This window comes from Candoia aspera, chromosome 9 (genome assembly GCF_035149785.1).
Source record: "Candoia aspera isolate rCanAsp1 chromosome 9, rCanAsp1.hap2, whole genome shotgun sequence".
Taxonomy (NCBI): domain Eukaryota; kingdom Metazoa; phylum Chordata; class Lepidosauria; order Squamata; family Boidae; genus Candoia; species Candoia aspera.
The window spans coordinates 12,334,180-12,355,776 of record NC_086161.1 but is presented as its reverse complement, the minus strand read 5'-3'; the positions used below and the strand labels follow the sequence as shown (position 1 = coordinate 12,355,776).

The following is a 21,597-nucleotide window of genomic DNA, read 5'->3' as shown; positions in this document are numbered from 1 at the left end:
TGCACTTTCCTTAGAGAAGCCTTTTCCTGACCTGGTGTCACGCTCACTGTTTCAATGTGCACCGTACATCGTAACGTTTCACATGCCATGGTGCTGACGCGCGTTTCTGTTGGGAGGGAGCTGCTGTGAATCCTTGTGCCAAGCTCTGTATCTGTGTTTGTTTCAATGGAATGTGTTTGGGTTATGTGCTCGGCTCAAGGACTTTTCCCGCAGACCATCAGAAGCCGTTAGGAGCACCTGGGATTGTGAGCCTGGGAAGATTCTACGGGGGGAGGGATCTCGTTTGTACCGAGGGTTTTTTAGTTTGCATTTGGCGCACTTTTTCCATTCTCAGCTTTCTTTGTGATCCTGCATACTATTCTTTAATAAATCAGATATCTTTATCAACCTCTTCATGAGTCTGATGGTGTTTTAGGATAGGCAATCATTACACCTGGCTACCTTAAGATATGTTGGACTAGGAGTTCTAGGATATTTGGCCACAAAACAATCTGGAAGGCATTGGTATGGGAAAATTGCTTTAGAAGAATTTTCCAACCTGGGTAGCTTCCAGATGTGTGAGCTTCAACTCCCAGAGTTCTCAGTTGTAGCCATTTTGGCTGAGATATTTGGGAGTTGACATCCATACATCAGGAGGATGCCCAGGTTGAGTAAAGCTGCCTTAGAATAGAGGTAATATTCATGGGTTTCCTTTTTTGGTCTCATAGCCACAAACAGGACTTGCAGAAAACTTATAATATTGAAAACATCATGGATCTGAGATCTGAACTCTGGCACAAATGACCTGTGCACACAGTGGTTGCTGGAAAAAAAAAAGCCAAGTCAAGCAAAGAGGGAAAATGATTGTTTTTCCTTCTGCTCAGGGAAAACAACCTCCGTTGTTAGGCAATCAATCTTGATATGTGAGTGGGTTTTGTTAAAACAAGCTGCAGTGATTTCATCTAACACACCTAACCTCCCCCGTGATACATATATAAGTGACCTTTATGCCTTGTGGGTGCTGATGGGTTGGCCTCTTTTTTCCTGCCCACCTGCACAGAGCTTCACCTGCATGTGACCAAACTGTACCTTCCTTTCGCCAGGTATGAGAAGATCATAGGTGGGAAGTACATGGGGGAGATTGTGCGACTAGTGCTGCTGAAACTCGTCAATGAAAACTTACTCTTCAATGGAGAAGCTTCAGAAAAGCTGAAAACCAGGGGATCGTTCGAAAGTCGTTTTATCTCACAAATTGAAAGGTAGTCAAAATAAAGATATACTGCATTCCAGACTGGAGCTTCCTCCCCATTCTCCCACCGCCCACAACATACCAGGCATTTTAGTCATTGTCATTTAGTTTATTTTATCCATTCTTCTGCAGTAAGTTTTATTCTGTTTCTTGTTTTATGTTTCATGTTATTAATAATTAGGTTCTCAGAAAAGAAGGTGCTGATCTGCATGAAATCTATGTGCGCATAAAATCTATCCTATGGACTGAACTTAAAGTACTGTAGGCTTTTCTAAAGGGGTCGTAATCTGCCTGCCAAAAATTATAAAAATTCTGACAGTGTCTCATCCTCATCAATCTGCTATCTGCAAATATTCTGTAGTCTTATATTAATCAGCTATGATGAATAACAAGTCAAGATCAGCTGTGGCTTTCTAGTTCAGACGTTCCATTGAGGCTTGATGGATTTTCACTGAACCATTCAAATGACCCAGAAATGACCATCAGTTCCATGGCTGGAGAAGAGAGAGGTCTTTGTGATTTATTCACACAGTAATAGATTTTCTGCTTTCTAAGGGAATGCTGGGCTTCCTGCAGTTTAGGTTATCTCAAGATGATGATGATGATGATGATGATGATGATGATGATGATGGAACGCCAGACCTGGAAATCCTCAGGCAGTTGGCTAGATTGGAAGGCTAAAAAATGTTTGGGCAGAAAGCAATGACAAACCATCAGCATAGTGTTACTGAGAAAATTACATGGATGTGTCCATAAAGCCACCAGGGACTGAGCTTGACTCAGAGGAGATTTTACTTTTAGAGGGATGCAAAACAATCTGAGATCATCCTCATAATGTCCTATTCCAATTCCACAGTGGCCATGCCAGCTATGCTGGAAATGGATCGACCCTCCCATGGACTGCTCCAACATTCAACTGTTTTGCACAGCTCTCTTTACAAGCATCACCTAGCCATTCTGTTTTCCCCTGATCCTCAGTACAGTCCTGCCAACCTTCTTCCTGTTTCCCTCCTACCACTGGGGATACTTATAAAATCTCTCTCACAGGCCTTGGCTGTATCCATCTGATAGACACAATCCAAGAAAGCTTTTGTTAGTTAATGAAAGTTAACGTCATTATGCTGCCACAAGACTCTCTTCTTTCCATTTTGCTTCCAGTGATCCTGGTGACCACAAGCAGATTTACAATATTCTGACCTCCTTCGAGCTGTTGCCCTCAGCACTGGACTGTGACATTGTTCGGATGACGTGTGAGAGTGTCTCCACACGGGCTGCACAGATGTGCTCAGCTGGGCTGGCTGGGGTCATCAATCGCATGAGGGACAGCAGGAATGAGGAGACTCTGAAGATTACAGTGGGTGTTGATGGGTCAGTCTACAAGCACCACCCTTGGTGAGTCATTGACACAACCTTGGTTTCCTTTTTTTTTTTAATATAATTTTTATTGAAGAAATGTTTAGCAAGATAAAAACAATACAAATATTAGAAAAGAAACAAAGAAAATAAGGAAGAATAGTGAATAAGTAAGACAGAAAATAGAAAAAGAAAAGGTTATAAAGAAGCAGCTTTCAACCTTTTTGACAGTGGTTATAAATGCATTTATATTTTTCCCTCTCTCTCTAAGTTACATGATTTCCTTCTTTCCATAAGCCACCCTTTCTAATCTTCAAACCCATAAATCACAAATTTATTTTTCTCTTTTTTCAGCAAAAAGTCCAGAAGGGGTTTCCAGTCACTGCTAAATGTAGTTGTTGATCTTTCTCTAATCAAACAAGTTAATTTTGCCATCTCTGCTAGTTCTGTCATCATCACCAACCATTCCTCAGTTGTGGGTATTTCAGAATCTTTCCATTTTGGGGCATATAATAGTCTCACGGCAGTAATCATATATAAAAATAACCTTCCCTGGCTCTTTTCTAATTGACTGTCCATTAATCCCAGCAAAAAAAGTTTTGGTTTAACTTGAATGTTGATCTTTAAAGTTCTTTTTATCATTATATGTATTTGAACCCAGACATTTCTGGCTTTTTTACAAGTCCACCAAGCATGATAAAATGACCCTTCTTGTTGTCCGCATTTCCAAAATTAATTTGAAATACCTTTACACATTCTAGACAATTTTTCTGTCATATACCAATAGTACATCATTTTATAAAAATTCTCTTTTAAGTTATAACATAATGTAAATTTCAATCCTTTTAACCACATATTTTCCCACTGTTCCATCAGTATATTGTGCCCAAAGTTGCCTATTTTATCATACAGTCTTTCAAGACACAACCTTGGTTTCCTGAAAGACAGGGGCCTCTCGAACGATCAAATATTTAACTAAGAGATATGGACACACCGAAATGTCCTCCTGTTGTCAATTCTGAAAAGGGGTTAGGTTCCCAGTGTGAAGCTACTATGAGACAATTTGGTGTCTCACAGGATTGGACAAAACATTTGCTCCCTCAAGCAAAACAGCATCCGAGTAATCAAAACCATCCCTTGAGGGATAAAAACACAAGAATAAATGCAAAATTTTGAATACGTGTTATCATCCAACGAGGCCGTTGTTTCTTAGAATCTGGCTTTCTCTGCCTATAGACAATCCATGGTAGTGTGTGTGTGTGTGTGTGTGTAATCACAACTTTTAAAATATGCATTAACGTTTGCAAATCCATGGCTGCCCCATGGGAATGAGAAGAGTTACAGCTGAAAAGCCATAGGCAGGCAAAAGATTAGATGTACTTTCATTCATAACATTTAGCTTGTCCCTTATTCAGCCAGGTTGAAAGAGCTGCTGCCAGAGACATTCAGTTTGCCCAAAGACAGATCCATGCTGTGACAACAGCAGACTTCATAGTATTAGGCAGGATATCAGAAACAGTAACTGGAAGAGGAGACACCTCTTATTGCTGAGGCTTAAGCCAACAAACTGGATTCTTGAACACCACAAACGGCCTGTCCACATGCCAGAGCTGCTTTCAACACAACCTGTGTCATCCTGGGTAAAATGAAACTTGAAATATGGGGCTTGGAGGGAAATCCCTTTTAAGAAGAGGGTGGCTCACCATGTAATGCTGGATGTGGTTCAGAGTTCTGCGATTCTAGCTAAGTGGTGTTCAATTTATGCTCCGGTGTGTTCTGAAACCCAGACAGCTGAATTAACATCAGCAATTATGTTTATATAAACGTGGTCATCATGTTGTGTAAATACGCTGTAGAGTTGCAAAATTGATCTCTGCTTGGAAGGGCTGCTGAGAACCCTGGTGAGTAAGAGGTTGCTTCTCCAGTGAGGAGACCACTAATGAAAGAGGGTGATCCTAGAAGCACTCACTCTTCCTTTCTTCTTTTTCTCTCCCTTCTTTTCTTCTTTTCACAGTTTCAAAGAGCGTTTCCACACATCAGTCAGGCGTCTCACTCCGGGCTGTGACATCTCCTTCCTGCAGTCAGAAGAAGGCAGTGGCCGAGGAGCTGCTCTCATTTCTGCTGTAGCGTGCAAAATGGCTTGCATGATTGGCCAATGAGATGGACCATGAAAGGGAGGCCACCTTCCTGGAAAAGCACCTCTTCTTCCCAGTGACCCAGGCTGTGTTGTTTTAGGGTGTGCCCAGGAGCAGCACCAATAGGAGGAAATACTTCCTGGAGAGGGGACAGTTGAGCTGACCACCAGACAGAACGACGGCTGGAGCAACATTGGGTTCCTCCTAACTTCTATCTGTAGACAATGCAATAACTTTTTCAAACTTCAGCTTCTCCTTTTTCTTCTTGAAACCTTCTCCAATACTACATGATGGGGGGGAGGGGGTTGAGGGGTGTTCAGTTTATGTATTAAAGAAGTTTCACATAGTTCTCTGGAAGTATTGAGTGAATGGGGAGGAAATTAATTTGTTCTGGGAAAAAAATTGCTCAACAAAAAGAGATCTAGACCAATCAGCACCAAGTTGATTAGAAGAGTAACCCAAATACTGTTTTTCCCAGTGCTGTGATTATTGGAGCCTTGCTTAATAGAATGGATAGCATTACATTTAGAAGAGAAGAAAGGAAGGCACAGACATCAGGTCTAAAGTGTAGAATCATCCAAAACATACCTCTGGTTTCTTCTTTAGAAAATCAGGTTCTAAGGAGATTAAAACAAGGGTCCCTATCAATGCTTGGTGGCTAGATATGATCTCCATTTCAATGTTCCTAGGAATTTTTGATGCTGATTTTTCCCCCAAGCAGCTGTTAATTCTGTCTTGATGTGGCTTGGGCCATGCAGGTCCCCACTTGCTTTTAACCACAGCGCAAAGATCCTGTGCGCTAGCGATCTCTTTTTCTCACTGTGTTCACATGACGCTGCTTTCATCTTGTTTCTAGCCCATAAGAGACAGACTTACGTTGTGGTTAGCTGTTAAATAATCTTTCCCCCTTTATTCTGGTAGCAGGGGCAACTTCAAGAAATCTAAGATCTGTTAGACTTCGTCACTCTCGCCTTGGAGAGGACTCAGGGGATGGGCCATGGCTGGGAACAAAGGCATTAGAAGCAATGGAGGGATGAGCGATGGGAACAGCCAAATTCATGCCTTTATAGTTTTCTAGCAGCTCAAACATGGGTGGACAGCACTTCAACTCACTAACAGAGAAAGGCTCTAAGTGGGTGTATCAAATCTGAACTTAAGATACTGTCTCCAGAAATAGCACAATCCAGATGCCTGAAGCTTCATGTGGTTTCATGACACTCCAGATCTAAGTCAAACATGAATCCCAGAGGCCTGAGACCAAGCTGATTATTCTGTATACAGTATCAGTGATGACCATAGAAGAGTGGGAAATGATGCAAAGTGGCAGATTCATCCTGTACCTGGTTGACTCAAGGTGTTACATCGTTCCCTAGTATTGGGATATGGGTTCAGGTGGGATGCACTTGTGCTGGGTTTTTACACCCTGGTTTAATCTATCTAGGGGGTTAATCGCCATTTCAGTGTGTTTGGTTCCCCATAAAACATTAGATAACCACATTGCCTATTTTCAACAAGCATGGCTGGAGGCTTGACGGGGTGTAAGAAATGGGTTCTGGAGCCCCACATCTTTATCATTTCCTGATTTTGTCTTTTTTAGCTTCCTCTTTTTTCAGCTCTGGTTCTATTTTTAGAAGCTGAGAAAAATAGAGCCCAATACTTCCTATAAAAACCACAGGCCCAAGACTAAATATGAAATGGTTTTGCTCTTTCTCTGCATGCCTGAATTTGGGCTCAGCAGTGATTTGTTGACACCCAGATAATTAGCCCATTAGTGTAGATGGGATGTAGTTGGACAAAAATGCCTGTTACTAAAGACAAGGGTGGTATGTGTTGCAGTGGCTAAAATTGACGATTGGGTGAATGCAATGAAGATTCTGGTCTAGACATACATGAGATGAAGAAGGATTCATGGATAGAGTAGTGAAAAAAAGTGGGGGGGGGGACCTGGAGCAGTTTGTATGAAGCACTGGCTAAGGTGAAAAATGTGCAGGTTCTTGTCACACAATCAGAAAGATAGATTGCTGAGCAGGTCAGAAACTGACACACAAGCACATCTATTTTCTGGGAAGTTTAGCAAAGGTAGGCTGGAATGCAAACATATTTGCACAGTAAGAAATACACATAATTCTGCTTTTTTTAATGGAATACCTTGCCAATCTCTTAGTTCCCCCTCTTTCCCACAGACGTTTTGGTCATACAGTTGCTTGACTTAGGCACACTTGCTTGCTTATCCCTGGCAAAATATTGTTTATTTTCCTGGTTTATTTTACTGCTGTCTCCTGCTATCCTTTTCATAGTTTGCGGGGTCTTTTATATTAAAAGTAACATATATTAAAAGTAACACATATAAAAACATTAAAATATGGATAAAACCTATCCCTGTGTCATCTTTTCTATTTTCCAAGGATTATTTTTATGCAGTAATTTGGAATGTAAGGCATAACGGCAACATCTGTGTGGTGGATTTCAGTAATGCCCCTGGTTCTCAGGAAGGAGGGAGCACATTCCAAGGAGGAGGACAAGATAAGAGGAGGCACAGTCCAGGAGGCAATTGTGGGAAAACTAAGAGGTTCAGAATAGCCCTGCCCTAGAGCTCTCCCAGGTTATTTCCCCTCAGGTGAGGGAGAGTAGCTTTAGCCTGGTAAGATTCTGTCTATATAGTGTGAGCAAATACAGAATGGAAGTTTGGCTGAACTGATTCTCTGAAGTTCTTGGGCTGGGCCTGACAATCTGCATGGTAAAGAAGTAATACACAGAGAAATCCTAGACATGCATATTTGAAACTATGACGGAATGTGAGGGTGACCTTGGAGAACAGAGGGAAGAGATACTGCCTTGGGAATGATCAGATAAAAGGAAAGGGAGTCTGAGAGAGGGTGATGGTCTAAAGAAGAAACTTAGGAAAGACCAGCCCTGAACACTCAGGCAATAAATAGTCAGGGTGGGAGATGTGTACTTTCAGACTTGCAAGATTCTGTTAATGTAGCCTTACAATAAAGTCGAATCAGTTCATCTAGTCATGTTTCCTGTCTGGTTTACCTGGAAGATGCTGACAGAAAGTCAGTCTTATAGTTAATGTGCACAGGATTTCAGGGTTGATTTGTTTGGGTGTGGGGGAGACATTCAGACCTGAAATATCCTGCTGATCTCCCAACAATATGCTAACCAGTTCTGACACTGCTTTACTTTCTCAAAGACAGCCAGGTTTGGCTCAGTACTGCCATCTCCTGAAAGATTCATAAGAGGCAAGATTCATAAAAAGAAGTCTGAACTGGTAATGCGTCTGGTGACAGAACAGCATCCCCAGTCACATTGAAAAGGCAATATGCTCACTTAGGGAGCTCAGTAGGCCATGTGGCACAGTTAAGGCTCATCATTACTTCCTGCTTACAGCAACCCAAAGACATCTTGCCAACCATCTTTAAGGCACACATCCTTTTGATGTCATCTCTAGAAGCCTAAAGTTTTCAATGGCTCAACTATTAAAGTGTTTTCCCTCTTTTGCTGACACAAAATCATACAATCATACAAACTATCCACACTGACTGAGTGATGGGGCTGATGATGTCACCCAGCTTCTAGAAACTTCCCAAACTGGTTGTTGGGCACTAACCTGGGCTGCAGGAGAGACTGGACAGCCATTCTGTTGTTTCTGCTGTTTTTGACATGGGAATGTCAGTCTCCTAGAGGACCAGCACTATCCAAACAAATCTTCCAGTCACTGATGCACACATGTCAGAAACAAAAAAAGTCCTGGAGAACAGGTTGATTTGAGATATTAGGGTGGTGCATGAAGCAGGAAGGTGTTTCATTGATCTGTTTGCAAGCTCCCTCCTGAAGTTTGAGGAATTTTTGGTTTTTAATATGTGTCCATGAATATTCTGGAAGACAGATATTTCAAATATTGTTTTTAACATAGAAATTTCAATCTCCTGATTTTAAAGGTTGGAGGGAAGAGTGGCCTGTAAGTTGTCCCTCGTTGTGGGCAAAAAGTTCAAATGAAATATTTTGCCAAGAATTGTTGGGGGTGGGTGGGCTGGTTAGAACACTGTTTTTCTGCTCTCTGTTGGTCAGCCAGATGGGAATCTCAGTGGTACAAAGTGACTGACAATGGGAGTTCTAGCAGGTTTGCTTTAAATGGTTTCATGGGCAAAAATGGTGGTGAAGTAGGAGTGTCCTAAGATAAACCGTTTGCATATATAGCACCCACTTAGGGGCAGCCAGAAAAACTCTGTTCAGAAGGAAATGCTCAACTTGGAAGACCAACTTTTTCCATCAGTGGAGCCTGAAGAACGCTATTCTCCAGGCCTTATCAATTGTCACAGTGTCAGAGCTAGAAGGCAACCAAGTTTGGCTGTCTCCTGAAACTGAGTTCCTAATTTAGCTCACTAAGAGATAAGCCCCTGAATATAGGCTGAACTCACCCTCAACACTGACCGGACTGCCTTTCTTCTTCAGGAGGAAGCCCAAGATGGTGAGTAGGACCTCATATTCGTCCTTGCTGTAGTGAATTCCTTGCGGTGGTGAGTTTTGGATGGCTCTCTGGAAGACAAAACTGGGACTTGTCTCTCTCTCTCGCAGTACCACATCACCTTTAAGCTGAGCATCAAATAAATAATAACAATAATAATAATAATAATATATTTAAATAATTAAATATGCATTTCTTTTTTTAGTCCTTAGTAGGGAAAGAGTGAACAAGCAAGCCATTGTTGGGCATTTATGCATGCAAAAAAGGATTAAGCAAAGAAGCATGCTCAAATCATGCTGGCAAGATTTCATATCCCAGTGATGGTTGAAAATAGTCTTTGTTATCCAATCCTTGATGCAGCTATTGAAAAAACAAGGCAATTGTAGAGAGACAATGGGTAATTACTTGTACCAGGATGAACCAAAATAAAGATTGTTGCATGCTTTAAGGCATACTGCATCTGCTTTAGCTGCTTCCAGGGACAATCCTAATTTGTTGAAAGCGATTCCATTTTGGTACTCAGATCTCTACAGTGAAAAAGTCCAGGCTCCTTTCCTTTGCTCAGAGACACCATTAGAAGGAATGGTTATACGGAAGCAAAGAAAGGGTTTTCTGGGGTGGGTAGGATTTCCCTCTTCGAAGATCCATCCAGTAGAGTTCAGTGAACCTACAGAGGGTCTGGGAACTGAGAATGTCAGAAATGTAATGTACATAGTTTCTTTCATGCTGTTCAAGAACTGTAGGAGCCTTGCTCACGTCTTCAGTTGCTCTACGGCAATGTTTCTTAAAATGTGGTCCTAGGACCCCTGGGGGTCCCCCAAGACCTTCTCAGTGCTCCTGAAAATTGAAATGATTTGCCAAATACTGAAGGTATTTGAAAACATTTAAAACAATGATGCTCTTCTCATTATTATTATTTTTATTTCTTAAAAAATATAGTATTTTTTCATGAAAAATATTTTATGTTAATCTCTAATGGGGTATTGTTATTTTTACATGAGCCAATAAATAAATAAATACTCTAAGAAGTCATCCATTTTAATTTTTAATATGGTAAATATTGATAAATATAACCCATGCAAACAAAAGCTCTTTTGGGGGTCCTCCATAATTTTTAAAAGTGGGAAGGGGTCCTGAGAGCAAAAAGTTTAAGAGGAATAAGAGGATCCCCTTGTTTTTTTTATTAGCTGGGCCCTAGGGCAGCAGAATCCATGCTGGCTGGGGAATTCTGGGAGTTGAAGTCCACACATCTTCAAGCCGCCAAGGTTGAGAAACACTGATCTAGCCAGATCTTCTTCTTTTTTTTCAGGCTAGCAGAAAAGCTGGGACTCGAAGCAAAACTGCAGCTAAGCGGGCCCAGAGGGGTTCTTCCAATGTCTTTTCAATGTTTGAGCAGTCACAGATCCAAGAATTCAAGGAGGTGAGTGAGTCCCTAAGGAATTTATAATCAACACTGTGTCCAGCTTGGATCCCGTGTATGCCTCTTTTCAACATATTTCTTGCATCATTTTATTCTATTTGGTTTCAATACCATTTCAGCTGCTGCTTAACTGTAATGATGATTATAATTACCGTACCTGTGGTTACCTTTAAAAGGGGAATTCTTCTTGCACACTACTGGATCTAGCCAAGGACAGAGCTCATTGATAATGATGTCAAGGGCCATGTAAATAATCAGATTTTAGCCACATGGTGACATCACAAAGCCAATAAGAGTGGAGATAATACTTGTTATCCTGAATGGGAAAATGTTTTGTCCTATTTTATAGCCAGCTCCCACCGTAATATGAACAATAGAGGAGAAGGTATGGGACAACTTGCATACATACATACTGTACATACATACATATTATTTTCCAAGCCCGATTTTGGTGCAGCAGCTTAACTTTTCAGACTGGTATTTATCCCTTGCAAATTTTACCAGCGCAGGCTAGAAAGAAATAGTCAGAAGATATTGCATGCAAATGTGGGAAGAAGTAAAAAATAACACTTGTGTCTTCTGTGAAACAGCCAAGGATTTCCAAACTCTTAAAGCACCACAATCACAGGAGAGATAACAGCCAGGCTGAAGAATGTGATTCCTGACAATAGAAAGCAGGGAGCATATTTGTATGAGCCTACATGTCCTTTTTATAGTGGCATAAAGTAATTATACTCAAGGGATCTGACCGAGTTTACCTATTCCCCAAGGCATTCAGTTGTATTGACCAGAATCGAGATGGAATTATCAGCAAATCTGATTTGAAGGAGACATACAGTCAACTTGGTGAGTGACTTTACTCTGGTTATGAAGCTACAATCTGAGCAGGCTCAGGAATCTGTTCTTTACTAAAGATATAGCAGATAGAAATGAAAACAACCAGGCACTGTTACGGGACTCCCAGGTTTCCAGAAGAATGTCCTAAGATTCTTATCTTTTCCAGACTTGGAAGCTGGATTCAATCAAATAGTATGTTTCATCTACTTCTTTATTCATGGACACAACCAGGACATTGTGTAGTAAACTCATGGTATGGAGAGTAATATGTAAAGGGTTATACTAGTAAGGCCCTGGAACAGTGGAAGATAAATTATACCAGCTAGACCAGTGTCTCCAACCTTGGGAACTTTAAGCTGTGTGGACTTCAATTCCCAGAATTCTCCAGCCAGCAGGCTGGAGATTTCTGGGAGTTGAAGTCCACACAGCTTAAAGTTCCCAAGGTTGAAAAACACTGAGCTAGACTATTCATCTAATTTGTTCAGTACTTCTTACTCTGACCAGGAACAGCTCTGCAGGTTTCAAGCAGAGAGAAACATTTCTCATCTCTTCCTTTCCAGATATCACCAACCCTCTTGTTCTTCCCATGCTAGAGAAAACAGGGACTTTTTCGTTGCAAAAAAAGACAGCATGTGTTTTAGCATTAAGTTCTGCTTCTCTCTGCTCTTCATTCCTTCTTTTGGAGAGATCAAGGTGACACTTCTCTGGACCAAAATGCAAAATTTGCAGTGGTCTTCCAAGTGGAAGTATACTGGAGCAGGGAGATGAGGAAAGGTGGAATTTGCTTATCTGGAGAACTAGTAGTGGTTGTGTTATTTTTGGACTCTGAGCATTCCTCTTCAACTCTGGATGGTGTTACTGTTAATAAACAGTTCATCACTTTTAGAAGGGCGGAGTGAGCTTTCTCTTTTTCATTATGCATGCAATGGCTGGTATACTGTCCCTTAATTTGACATTGGAAGACCCATCAGAGGGCAGTCTTCTGTTTGAAGGCATTCTTTCTTTAGAGGAGAGGCACAAAATCTGGAGGTCCTAGGATTGGATGTACTCCCTAAATTCTAGGGTGCAAGACACTGAGATGTCTAAGCATTGCTTCTAAAATTCTAATTTTTAATGTGCAAAAGAAAAAGATGACCAAACATATGACTGAAAAATTATCACATGTTGTATATGAATGGGTTCGCTGCCTTGTCCTGGTATTGTCTTGTCCTGAAGGCCACATATATATATATTCAAATGATGCTCTTGAAAGTCTGTGGGTAAGCAGAGATTCTACCAAAATCCCCCATATTTGAAATTTTCCCCAGATGTTGGGAGTCTGAATGATTTCCTAATGGTATAAAAGTGAAACCAAAGCATCCAGGAATTGTGCCTTGTTCTGTTCAAATATTCCATACCAACTCCATCTAGAAGTGATTTTGGCTACCATTGGAGAAAGTAAACACTAGAAGATGATGTTCCCAGCTAGGAATGGAGTTGACTGGGATCAGCTTTCTCTCTACAGGGAAAATTAATGTCAAGGAAGAAGAGCTGGAAGAGATGCTGAAGGAAGGGAAAGGACCAATTAACTTCACTGTCTTCTTGACACTCTTTGGGGAGAAACTGAATGGTAAATTAGCATTATCATAGCCTTGGAATGTGCTCAATAATCAAGATTAGGCTCAATCCTTGCCTTATGTTCCGACACTCCCAAATTTCCACTTCTTCTTAGAACTTTCACATCTTCAGTCATGTCTCTCCCAAGGCAAGGGGGAAGATCTTCCTCACATGGAGATTCCCTCTTTGGAGGGCTATAGCTATGTGGCAGAGCACAGAGTTATGTGTGAAGAAAATCCCAGGCTTTATCTAACACATCTCCGGGAAAAAACTGTGATTTGAAATCCTGGAGAGGTGCTGGCAGTCAGGGGCTGCATTTGCACCACATACTTAACCAAGTTTAATAAAGATTTAGCAGATGCATTCACACCACATGCTATGTTTGGTTAGTTTTAATGCTGATGGAAATATGGGATAAACTGTAAACCTGCAAAATAAATAAATAGTGAAACTTGGCTAAGTGCATCTTCATTTACTGGTGGCTGAACATGTGCAAAACCAGCCTGTTTCAGTGACTTTTAATTCAATGTATGGTGCAAACCCAGAAAATTGATTAATTCAGTAACCAGGTTAAGTAAAGATTCACATTCCTGGGATTGTGGGGTGGCAAGCAGTGTCCCAAAGCCTTAGATGCAGCTTCTAGAAACCTCCCAATAGTGGTTTTAATGTGATAGAAGAGAAGAATTATTAAATACATGACACTGAACCTATTGACGATTTTTATTCAATTTAAATAATATGTACTCAGATTTAGCTTTATGTTACCAATTATTTAGAATGTAGCTTCTGGCATGCCACTCAATGGACAAATGTGTCCTCCAGTCTGGAAAAAGTTGTGCACACCTCTGATTTAAGCAATATTGAGAGCTATCAATATCCAATGGGAGAGCTCGGAAAGGCAGTTTTCTCTGTTCCTAAGTATTCTGTATCTTCTGTAGGTACTGACCCAGAGGAATCCATCCTAGCTGCCTTCAAACTCTTTGACCCTAATGCAACTGGCTATGTGAACAAAGATGAGTAAGTCCAAGAACTATTTGTGTGTGTGTCTGTGTGTGTGCACACGTGTGTGCCTTCAAGTCAGTGTTGACTCCCGGGGACTGCCTGGACAAGTCCTTGCAGTTTTCTTGGCAAGATTTCAGAAGTGGTTTGCCATTGCCTCCTTCCTAGGGCTGAGAGAGAGGGACTGGCCCAAGGTCAACCAACTGGCTTCGTGCCTAAGGCAGGACTAGTACTCACAGTTTCTTGGTTTCTAGCCTGGTGCCTGAACCACTACACCAAACTGTCTCTCAAGTTCAAAAACTACTGTCAACTTATTTTTTCCATTGTCCCTGGAGGCCTTCTATCCAACAACAAAGATCTGGGCAATGTGTTTAATAACATTGACTTTTAAAAATTGCTTTCCAGGTTTAAGCAACTCCTGATAACTCAAGCTGACAAGTTTTCCCTCGAGGAGGTAAGATAATCCTTCTGTCAAAATCCCATTTGGCAAGAACATTTTTCTCATGGGAGCACCAAAGCTAGGAGATACCTTTCTCCCCACATACTAATCGATCTACATTTGAAACTGATAGGATTTAGTTCAGAATGCTATCCTTTGCAATATGTGACTGTTCACATATTGAGGAATGTTCACATATAGAGGAATCCCCAGAGATGCTATTGCAAGGTCTTCAAAGGTTGATCGACTGTGATGTTCCATACCTGCTCTGGCCTCTGTGTTTCTTCCTATCTAGGTAGAGCAAATGTTTTCTCTTGCTCCCATGGATGTGGCTGGAAACATTGACTACAAATCTTTGTGTTACATCATCACACATGGAGATGAGAAGGAAGACTGAAGACCTGTAGGACAAGGACTGGGGGCAACTCCCATTCAAGCAGAAGTAGTTCTACTTTGTTAAAGTTTACAATAAACAACTTGATGAAAAACAGTGAGACCTTGGCTATGACAGGGGGGAGAAAAAGATGAAGAGTAGGGTCTGGATAGAAGTACCTCTGTGGGTTTGGGTGGTGGCTAAGGATCATGGATACTGTACCACAGCCCATCTGGTGGGTACCAGGTTGGGGGAAAAGACATGATTGCAGCTTGCTGACTTGCTAAGCAAGCATTCGTCTTGCTAGTACCTGGATGGAAGAGAAACGCCAGGAAATCCCCACTGAGTTCCACAATAAGAAAAAGGCAAGATGATGATGATGATGATGATGGTGGTAGATAGACAGACAGACAGACATGTCCTTAGAAAGAAAGAAAAATTACCTATAATTTCATAGATAACTTTTATAATTTTAAATTGTTTTATTGTAAACCGCTCATAGTCCCCCCATGAGGGGGAGATGGGCGGTGAATAAATTTATAAATAAATAAATAAATAAGTGAACAAATAAACAAATAAGTAAATCTAGTGATTACAGGATTGCCCTGGCTTTGTTAGGGTTACTGAGAAAATATTCAGAAACCTTAAATGAAGGTTGGCAACTTTTCATTCCTAATAACCAAGCATATTTTTCTCCAGCAAAGACAGTCCTCTAGCACCATGATGTCATTGCACTTGCCATTAAGTTCTCAGAGTGAAGGAGGCTCAGTGAATGGATGAGGCTCTGTGAAAATTGGGAGAAGTTAAAATAAAAGCTGGAAAACCCATAAATCTAAAAAAGCATCATCTCCAATGAAAAGGGTAGTTTGCCATTGACCATCAGTGGTGGTCTGCACCAGGGGCTCTAGAGGGGGATGCAAATGGGCCCACAAACTGTGGGGTGCCTGTTCATGTTCTCATTCAAGCACTATTGTCACCCTGGAAGCTTGAAGAAAAGGTTTTCAGGACTTGCCTCTTTTGTACCCTGTTCACACAGCCTTTAGATCTGGATTCTAGATTTTCCCAAAGAGAAGATTTCACCAAGTATGTTTGAAACTTGTGGATCTAAAGTTCCTAGACCAGGAACGTGTCTAGTTTTGTCTTTTTCTTGTTGCACTCAAGGTGTCATTATAATCAGTGAATGAGACGGGCTGATCATAGCATTTTATTCATGGTGGTGCAAAAACAGAGAGAAAAATGTCTCTAAGACTAAAATTTAAGTTTTATAGAGCAACAGACAGCAAGCATCTCAGAAAAACTGTTCTGTTCTCCAGGACTGCAGTGCAGAAGTATAAGAATAAGCTAGATCTAGTATAGAAAAATTTGAAAAAGCATAGCAATTTTCAGATTATGATGCCATCCATCTGCTTCGTAACTGAAATCTCACAGGGGCCCCAGATGAAGTTGGCTTTTGCTTGTAACTTTCCTGTGTTGTCCCATAATTTCTTCCTTCTTGCAGCTGGAAGCCAATTAAGAGGTGTGACAAGCTTTTTGCCCTATCAAAAGAGCCAGCCTTGGGCATGTACCAGCCTAGGGCCAAGAAAAATGTGGGTTCTTTCCCTTTATATGGACAGAAGTTCTTCTTCAGCTTTGCAATGAGTCAGGTAACAGGCTAGTTCCAACTCCATCCTGGGATACTTAGAAGAAATGGTGATGAAGCTATCAGTGCGGCCCATCCCACTCAGCATATGCCACCTGAGGCTGGTCCTCCTCTCTGCCTAATGATATGGCCGGTCCTGCCTTCTGATTTAGTTTAACTGGGCGCCTCGCAAGAAAACATTGCTTTCTTTTAGGAGGCCATGTTTAATTTGAAAATAACGCTGCCAGATGGCCACCAGCTTATTTTTAGCCCCAGTGGATCTGGGCTAAAATAGAATGGGCTTTTTCAACCTCTGACACCCCCCGTGTCCCAAAAAAGCTTGAATAGATTTAGTGTAGAAAGAGAATTAACTCATGTTCCACCTTTTGGTCTGGAAACTAAGGTGGGCACTTGGGGAGAAGGACTGAAGACAATTATGAACATAATTATTTATATTTCTAATTTGCCCAATAACTTATGAGTAGCATTCTAGGGATGTGATGCAATCAGTTCCATCACCCTGAGCTGTCAGACTGGATCTGGCCCCATCCCTTGAGTGCTGTGTATCTGTAGGGGGGAACAAGGGGCTAGCAAATGACAAAACAGGCATCACAAGGTTGCAACGCAAACTCTGCTCCTTTTGTACTGTGATGTCATGATGCACATTGTGCCAGTTTACACAACACTTCCCCTCTTCGTTGTGGCAAAACCAAAGATGAATCTGAAGGGGCCTATAATATGTCAGGAATTAAGTTTTTGTCCTCCTCTGCTCTGCAAACTTCATAGTTCTTTGCAGAGGTATTACCAATAATAAAGTGTGAGAACATGGTTTGTGGTATACATGTGATTTAAGCAGCCATTTACTGTTCCAAAAATGCATCAGAAACCACATGTTCAGGCTATAGAAAAGAGCTGTCCTAATTACTTGCAAAAATGTGAGATGTCTTCACCAAAGGTGGTAAAAAAGGAAGACCTGTTTTCAAGTAATGTGTTAAAAGATGGGGAAGAACAGCCTGGTGTAGTTGTTCCCTCTTTGCATTTGCCCACAGTGATGATGCAGTTGATATTATTGCGTGCTTCATCCTGTACTCTAAACTTTGGTTTGTCTTTCAGCTCTCCAAATTGAGTGCAACAGAGCTTTTCAAATATTGTTTCTGGGAAACCAGTATTTTGATTCAGTTTCTCTGGAAGGCCAATTAGAGGTGATGATAGTAGTGTAAATAAAATTAACACACACGCTATTTGTTATATAAATATAAATAGCACTCAACAAGGAAACCAGAGCAAGCTCAGAACTGAGTGGAGGGGATGAGAGAATTTAACTCTTTCCAACTCTGATTCACAACAAAAGTTGCATTTCTGAAGTTACAACCGGTACTTTAAAGGGAATGCAAATCGCTTGCTTAACTGAATGGAAGACAGCCCTGAAGTTAAGATGCCCATCCTAAGAGGAGGAAGGAGGAGAACAAAAGATTAGAGTTAAAAATTCTTCTGCTTCTTTTACCATATTCCTAATGAGTTTAAGACCCTTCAAATGTTTCAAAGGTTCTAAGGTAAAGGTAAAGGTTTCCCTTGACATTAAGCCCAGTCGTGTCTGACTCTAGGGGGCGGTGCTCATCTCCGTTTCAAAGCCGAAGAGCCGGCGTTTGTCCGTAGACACTTCCGTGGTCATGTGGCCGGCATGACTAAATGGAATGCCATTACCTGCCCGCCGAAGTGGTACCTATTAATCTACTCACATTGGCATGTTTTCGAAAAGGTTCTATTCAGTCTAATTTTCTTTTCTAGTAAATAGCATATCCACTTTGAAGAGGTAGGGTTTTTACACCAGACTATGGCAGCAAGAGAAATAAAATCAACAGATTTGAGTGATCAATGACAGAGATCATATATCAATACCTTTTAAATGGAAAAGGAACAAAATAAAAAAATAACTCTAATAGTATCCTGACAGCGTTTGGTAGTCTACATGACACATGCAGTTGGTGCATTTGAGGAGAGTAGGTTCAACAGCCTTGTTGGTTGCAGCCCAGGAGAGAAGCATATCTAGTAAAGAGCAAAAACACGTTGCAACCTTTTGTTGCAATATCCACTGTAGTATTAGTTTTAATGTCCATCTCAGAGGCCTATCCATATTAAGAAGTACCAATCGAAGCGAATATTTGTAGCTCAGGGTTGAACTGTGGAGTCCTTGGTGCTCTCTGAGCCTTGTTTTCCTGCAGACGTTTCATTGCCAGACTAGGCAACATCTTCAGTGCAAAGAGGGAGCGGGCCTTGCTCCCACTCCCTCTTTGCACTGAAGATGTTGCCTAGTCTGGCAATGAAACGTCTGCAGGAAAACAACAAGGCTCAGAGAGCACCGAGGACTCCACATATTAAGAAGTGTCCTAACATAAAAATAGCAGCTTTAGAAGAATGTACCTTTTTTATCTATAAACCTTGGCATGTCATTTCCGACATTTTGAGGATATTAAAATATATTATTCAAATTAAAGCAATAGTTTATTATTCTTTTTTTTTCAAGTGGACTGCTCTTTCCTTTCTCTGAGTTATAGGGCCTGAATTCTCCATCTGAGGGGTAAGGCTGGAGATCTATCCAGCAGAAAAAGCCACAAATCCATGGGGAAAACCTGCTGGATCCACAAGGGAGCTGTCCAGCTAAAACATAAGAGGCTGGACAGAGATATTGTGTCAGCAGGAGACAGCAACTACTCTATGACTTTCACAATGACCTTGTCCTAACACAGAACATCAGTGGCACTACAAGAAGTAATGAAAGGAACTGGTGCTTAGCCTTGAGAAAAGATAATGGGGATGGATTTTTCAGGTCATATAAGGGTGTAACCAAGACGAAGACCTGTTCTCCATTGTCTAAAAGTGCAAAACCTTGACCTTGTTTGGAACTTCTAGCAGGGAAGTGCAGCTATTGTATACGGAATAGTGCAGCTATTGTATAAGGAATAGTGTGTAATAATCTTCAGATAATGAACTGAAGATTCCAGCTGAATCACTTAACAGTAAGCACAACTTGAAAATGGAATCAATTACTCAAAGATGTGGTAGTTTCCTCTTGTTGGGTGTGTTCAAGCAGAGGTTGGGCAGCCATCTGCCAGGGATGCTTTAATTTTGATTTATATGCTGAACAGATGGTTGGAGTTGATGCTCCAAATGACCCTTTCCAGTCTGTGTTTCTTTGATCTGGAAGGCATATTTAGAATGAAGGTGAAGGCTTTGAAACCCCAGATATGCAGACTGTTTTCAGGCATGGCTTTGGCCATCTTTCTCCTGAAGATGGCTCTTGGTTTATAACTGATTTATTTAGAAAGTTTGTATCCTGATTTTTGGCTTCTAAAATAAAGCCAAAACATATCAGGTGAAATTATGAACCAGCTAAAGGCTAACATAAGTGTATACATTAAAATCACAATCTATATGTATTTTTGTTCACATGTTTCCAAACACCTGCCTGCAAGTTTGTCTACTTAAGCAGTTTCTATAAATAACTTCTCACTGAAAGCATTTTTCTACATTTAAAAAGTTCATTTTTTAAAATATAATTTTATTAAGTTTTAAAAAGGAAGATAAAAACTAATACAAACTAATGTAAAGTAAGACAAAAAGAAAGAGAAAGAAATCAGAAAGCTAAAAGTGCAAAAAGGAAAAAAAGGAAAAGAAAAATTGAAAAGAAACAGAAAAATATAAAGTGGCTTCCAATCTTCTTTTAGCGGTTATAAGTACAGTTATAAATTTACCTCTTACTCTAAGGTTACAACATGACCCTCTTCTTTCTATAATCTATCCTGTCTAATCATCAAAACCATAAATCATAAGTTCACGTTTTCTGTTTTATGCGAAAAGCCCATAAGGGATTTCCAGTCAACAATTTAAAAAGTGCATTTTTGTGCAGATTCTTTTCACTACCACATTATTTTCCTGACTGGTGAACCACACCAGAATTATTTTGAGAAGTGTGAATTCTGAAGTACAACTGAGCTTTGAATTATGGTTTGATTTGAATATATAAACAAGGTCTGATTCTAATGGGAATTAAACCACTTTCCCTCCTCTCCTTCCTGGAAAGGAAACCATAGCCACATCTCCCTGCAACTGGAACATTTCATTGCTCAAGAAAATGGGGAAAGAATAAAATATCCTTACAAAAATTACTTTGAGTTAAGATTTGAAGCTAAACATAGAACAGGACATGGTTGAAACTGGCATGATGCTACTTTTTTCCTGATATTTGTTCTGTGTTTTGTGGGAGAGTTGCATATCTTTTTTGGACATTACAGCATTTTTTCCTCTTTTAAAAAAAAAAAAAGGTAATACATATTTGGGATGATTTGCTATTTCAAGTGATGTCAGAAAACAGTTATTAGATGCTACCTGATCTTTCTTGCAATGGAGTGAGTTTGGCCTATATTTCTAAACTTCAGAGAATCGTATTTATCACAGAATGAAATAAAACCCATTTCAAGCTTCACTCTATGCAGATCATTATGCTCATGCGAAACCTCTTGTTAATAGAAGTAGCAGAAGTTTTGGAATGACATCACCAGTGACAGAATCAGCAATAAATGGCTAACAAAACCTGGCTCTCTTTTCTGGTTTAACTTGACCTTCTGTGCATCAAAGGCCTGAATGTAATGCTAGACCTGCCTTTTAACATAGGCATAGCACTCTTTCAAAAGAGCATTAACCCAGTGCATATAAGGAGCCCAGGTAAGGCCTAGCAGGAAAGTGCTGGTTAGGCAGGATGTGGGCAAATGTCTCTGTACAAGCCAGGTGTCCACTGATCCTGAAGTCCAAGCCAAAATGGCCATGGAGGCCATAGCCCAGTGATCAGACAGGAAGAGCTTCCCCCAGCAGCTTGAAGTAGCTGGTAAGAGCTGAACAAATCACAGCCATGGAGTGTATCATCGACCTCATTGTCCAGAGTTCTAGATCATGACTATGGCAAAACTTGTGCCGGGAGAATTCAGAAAACCCTACTTTGAAACTGGAACAGCTGAAAGCAACTTTGTGTGGGCTGAGGATGAGATAAAGGCAACGCCATGAGTCCATCCCTTAAAAACGGTTAGCTGGTCATGCTTGTGCCGATTCCAGGGACAGGAAGATGGCCACTTCT

General features: G+C 40.7%; 2 protein-coding genes across 4 annotated transcripts in view; both read left to right on the top strand.

The window, feature by feature from the left end:
- GCK (glucokinase) overlaps positions 1-7,077 on the top strand; it is a 30,186-nt gene extending 23,109 nt beyond the window's left edge. For all 3 annotated transcript variants that reach the window (XM_063311092.1, XM_063311093.1, XM_063311094.1), the window contains 3 exons: positions 1,083-1,238; positions 2,387-2,620; positions 4,596-7,077. In XM_063311092.1, coding sequence (XP_063167162.1) covers positions 1,083-1,238; positions 2,387-2,620; positions 4,596-4,740 — 535 coding nt within the window. In that variant the 3' untranslated portion in view covers positions 4,741-7,077. The remainder of the gene's footprint in view (positions 1-1,082; positions 1,239-2,386; positions 2,621-4,595) is intronic.
- A 3,425-nt stretch (positions 7,078-10,502) lies between these two features.
- On the top strand, positions 10,503-14,877 carry MYL7 (myosin light chain 7). The gene is made up of 6 exons (XM_063310915.1): positions 10,503-10,607; positions 11,378-11,453; positions 12,949-13,053; positions 13,979-14,057; positions 14,445-14,493; positions 14,774-14,877. Exons 1-6 carry the CDS (start codon positions 10,572-10,574, stop codon positions 14,873-14,875), a joined length of 447 nt encoding a protein of 148 aa, XP_063166985.1. The 5' UTR covers positions 10,503-10,571; the 3' UTR covers positions 14,876-14,877.
- The last annotated feature ends 6,720 nt before the right edge of the window (positions 14,878-21,597 follow it).

What these genes read in the sequence shown, in the direction of transcription:
- MYL7 (XM_063310915.1), top strand. Translation starts at nt 10,572, where the DNA reads ATGTTTGAGCAGTCACAGATCCAAGAATTCAAGGAG. An exon ending in AGATCCAAGAATTCAAGGAG is followed by an intron (nt 10,608 to 11,377) that starts GTGAGTGAGTCC and finishes CTATTCCCCAAG; the next exon opens with GCATTCAGTTGTATTGACCA. An exon ending in ACAAGTTTTCCCTCGAGGAG is followed by an intron (nt 14,494 to 14,773) that starts GTAAGATAATCC and finishes CTTCCTATCTAG; the next exon opens with GTAGAGCAAATGTTTTCTCT.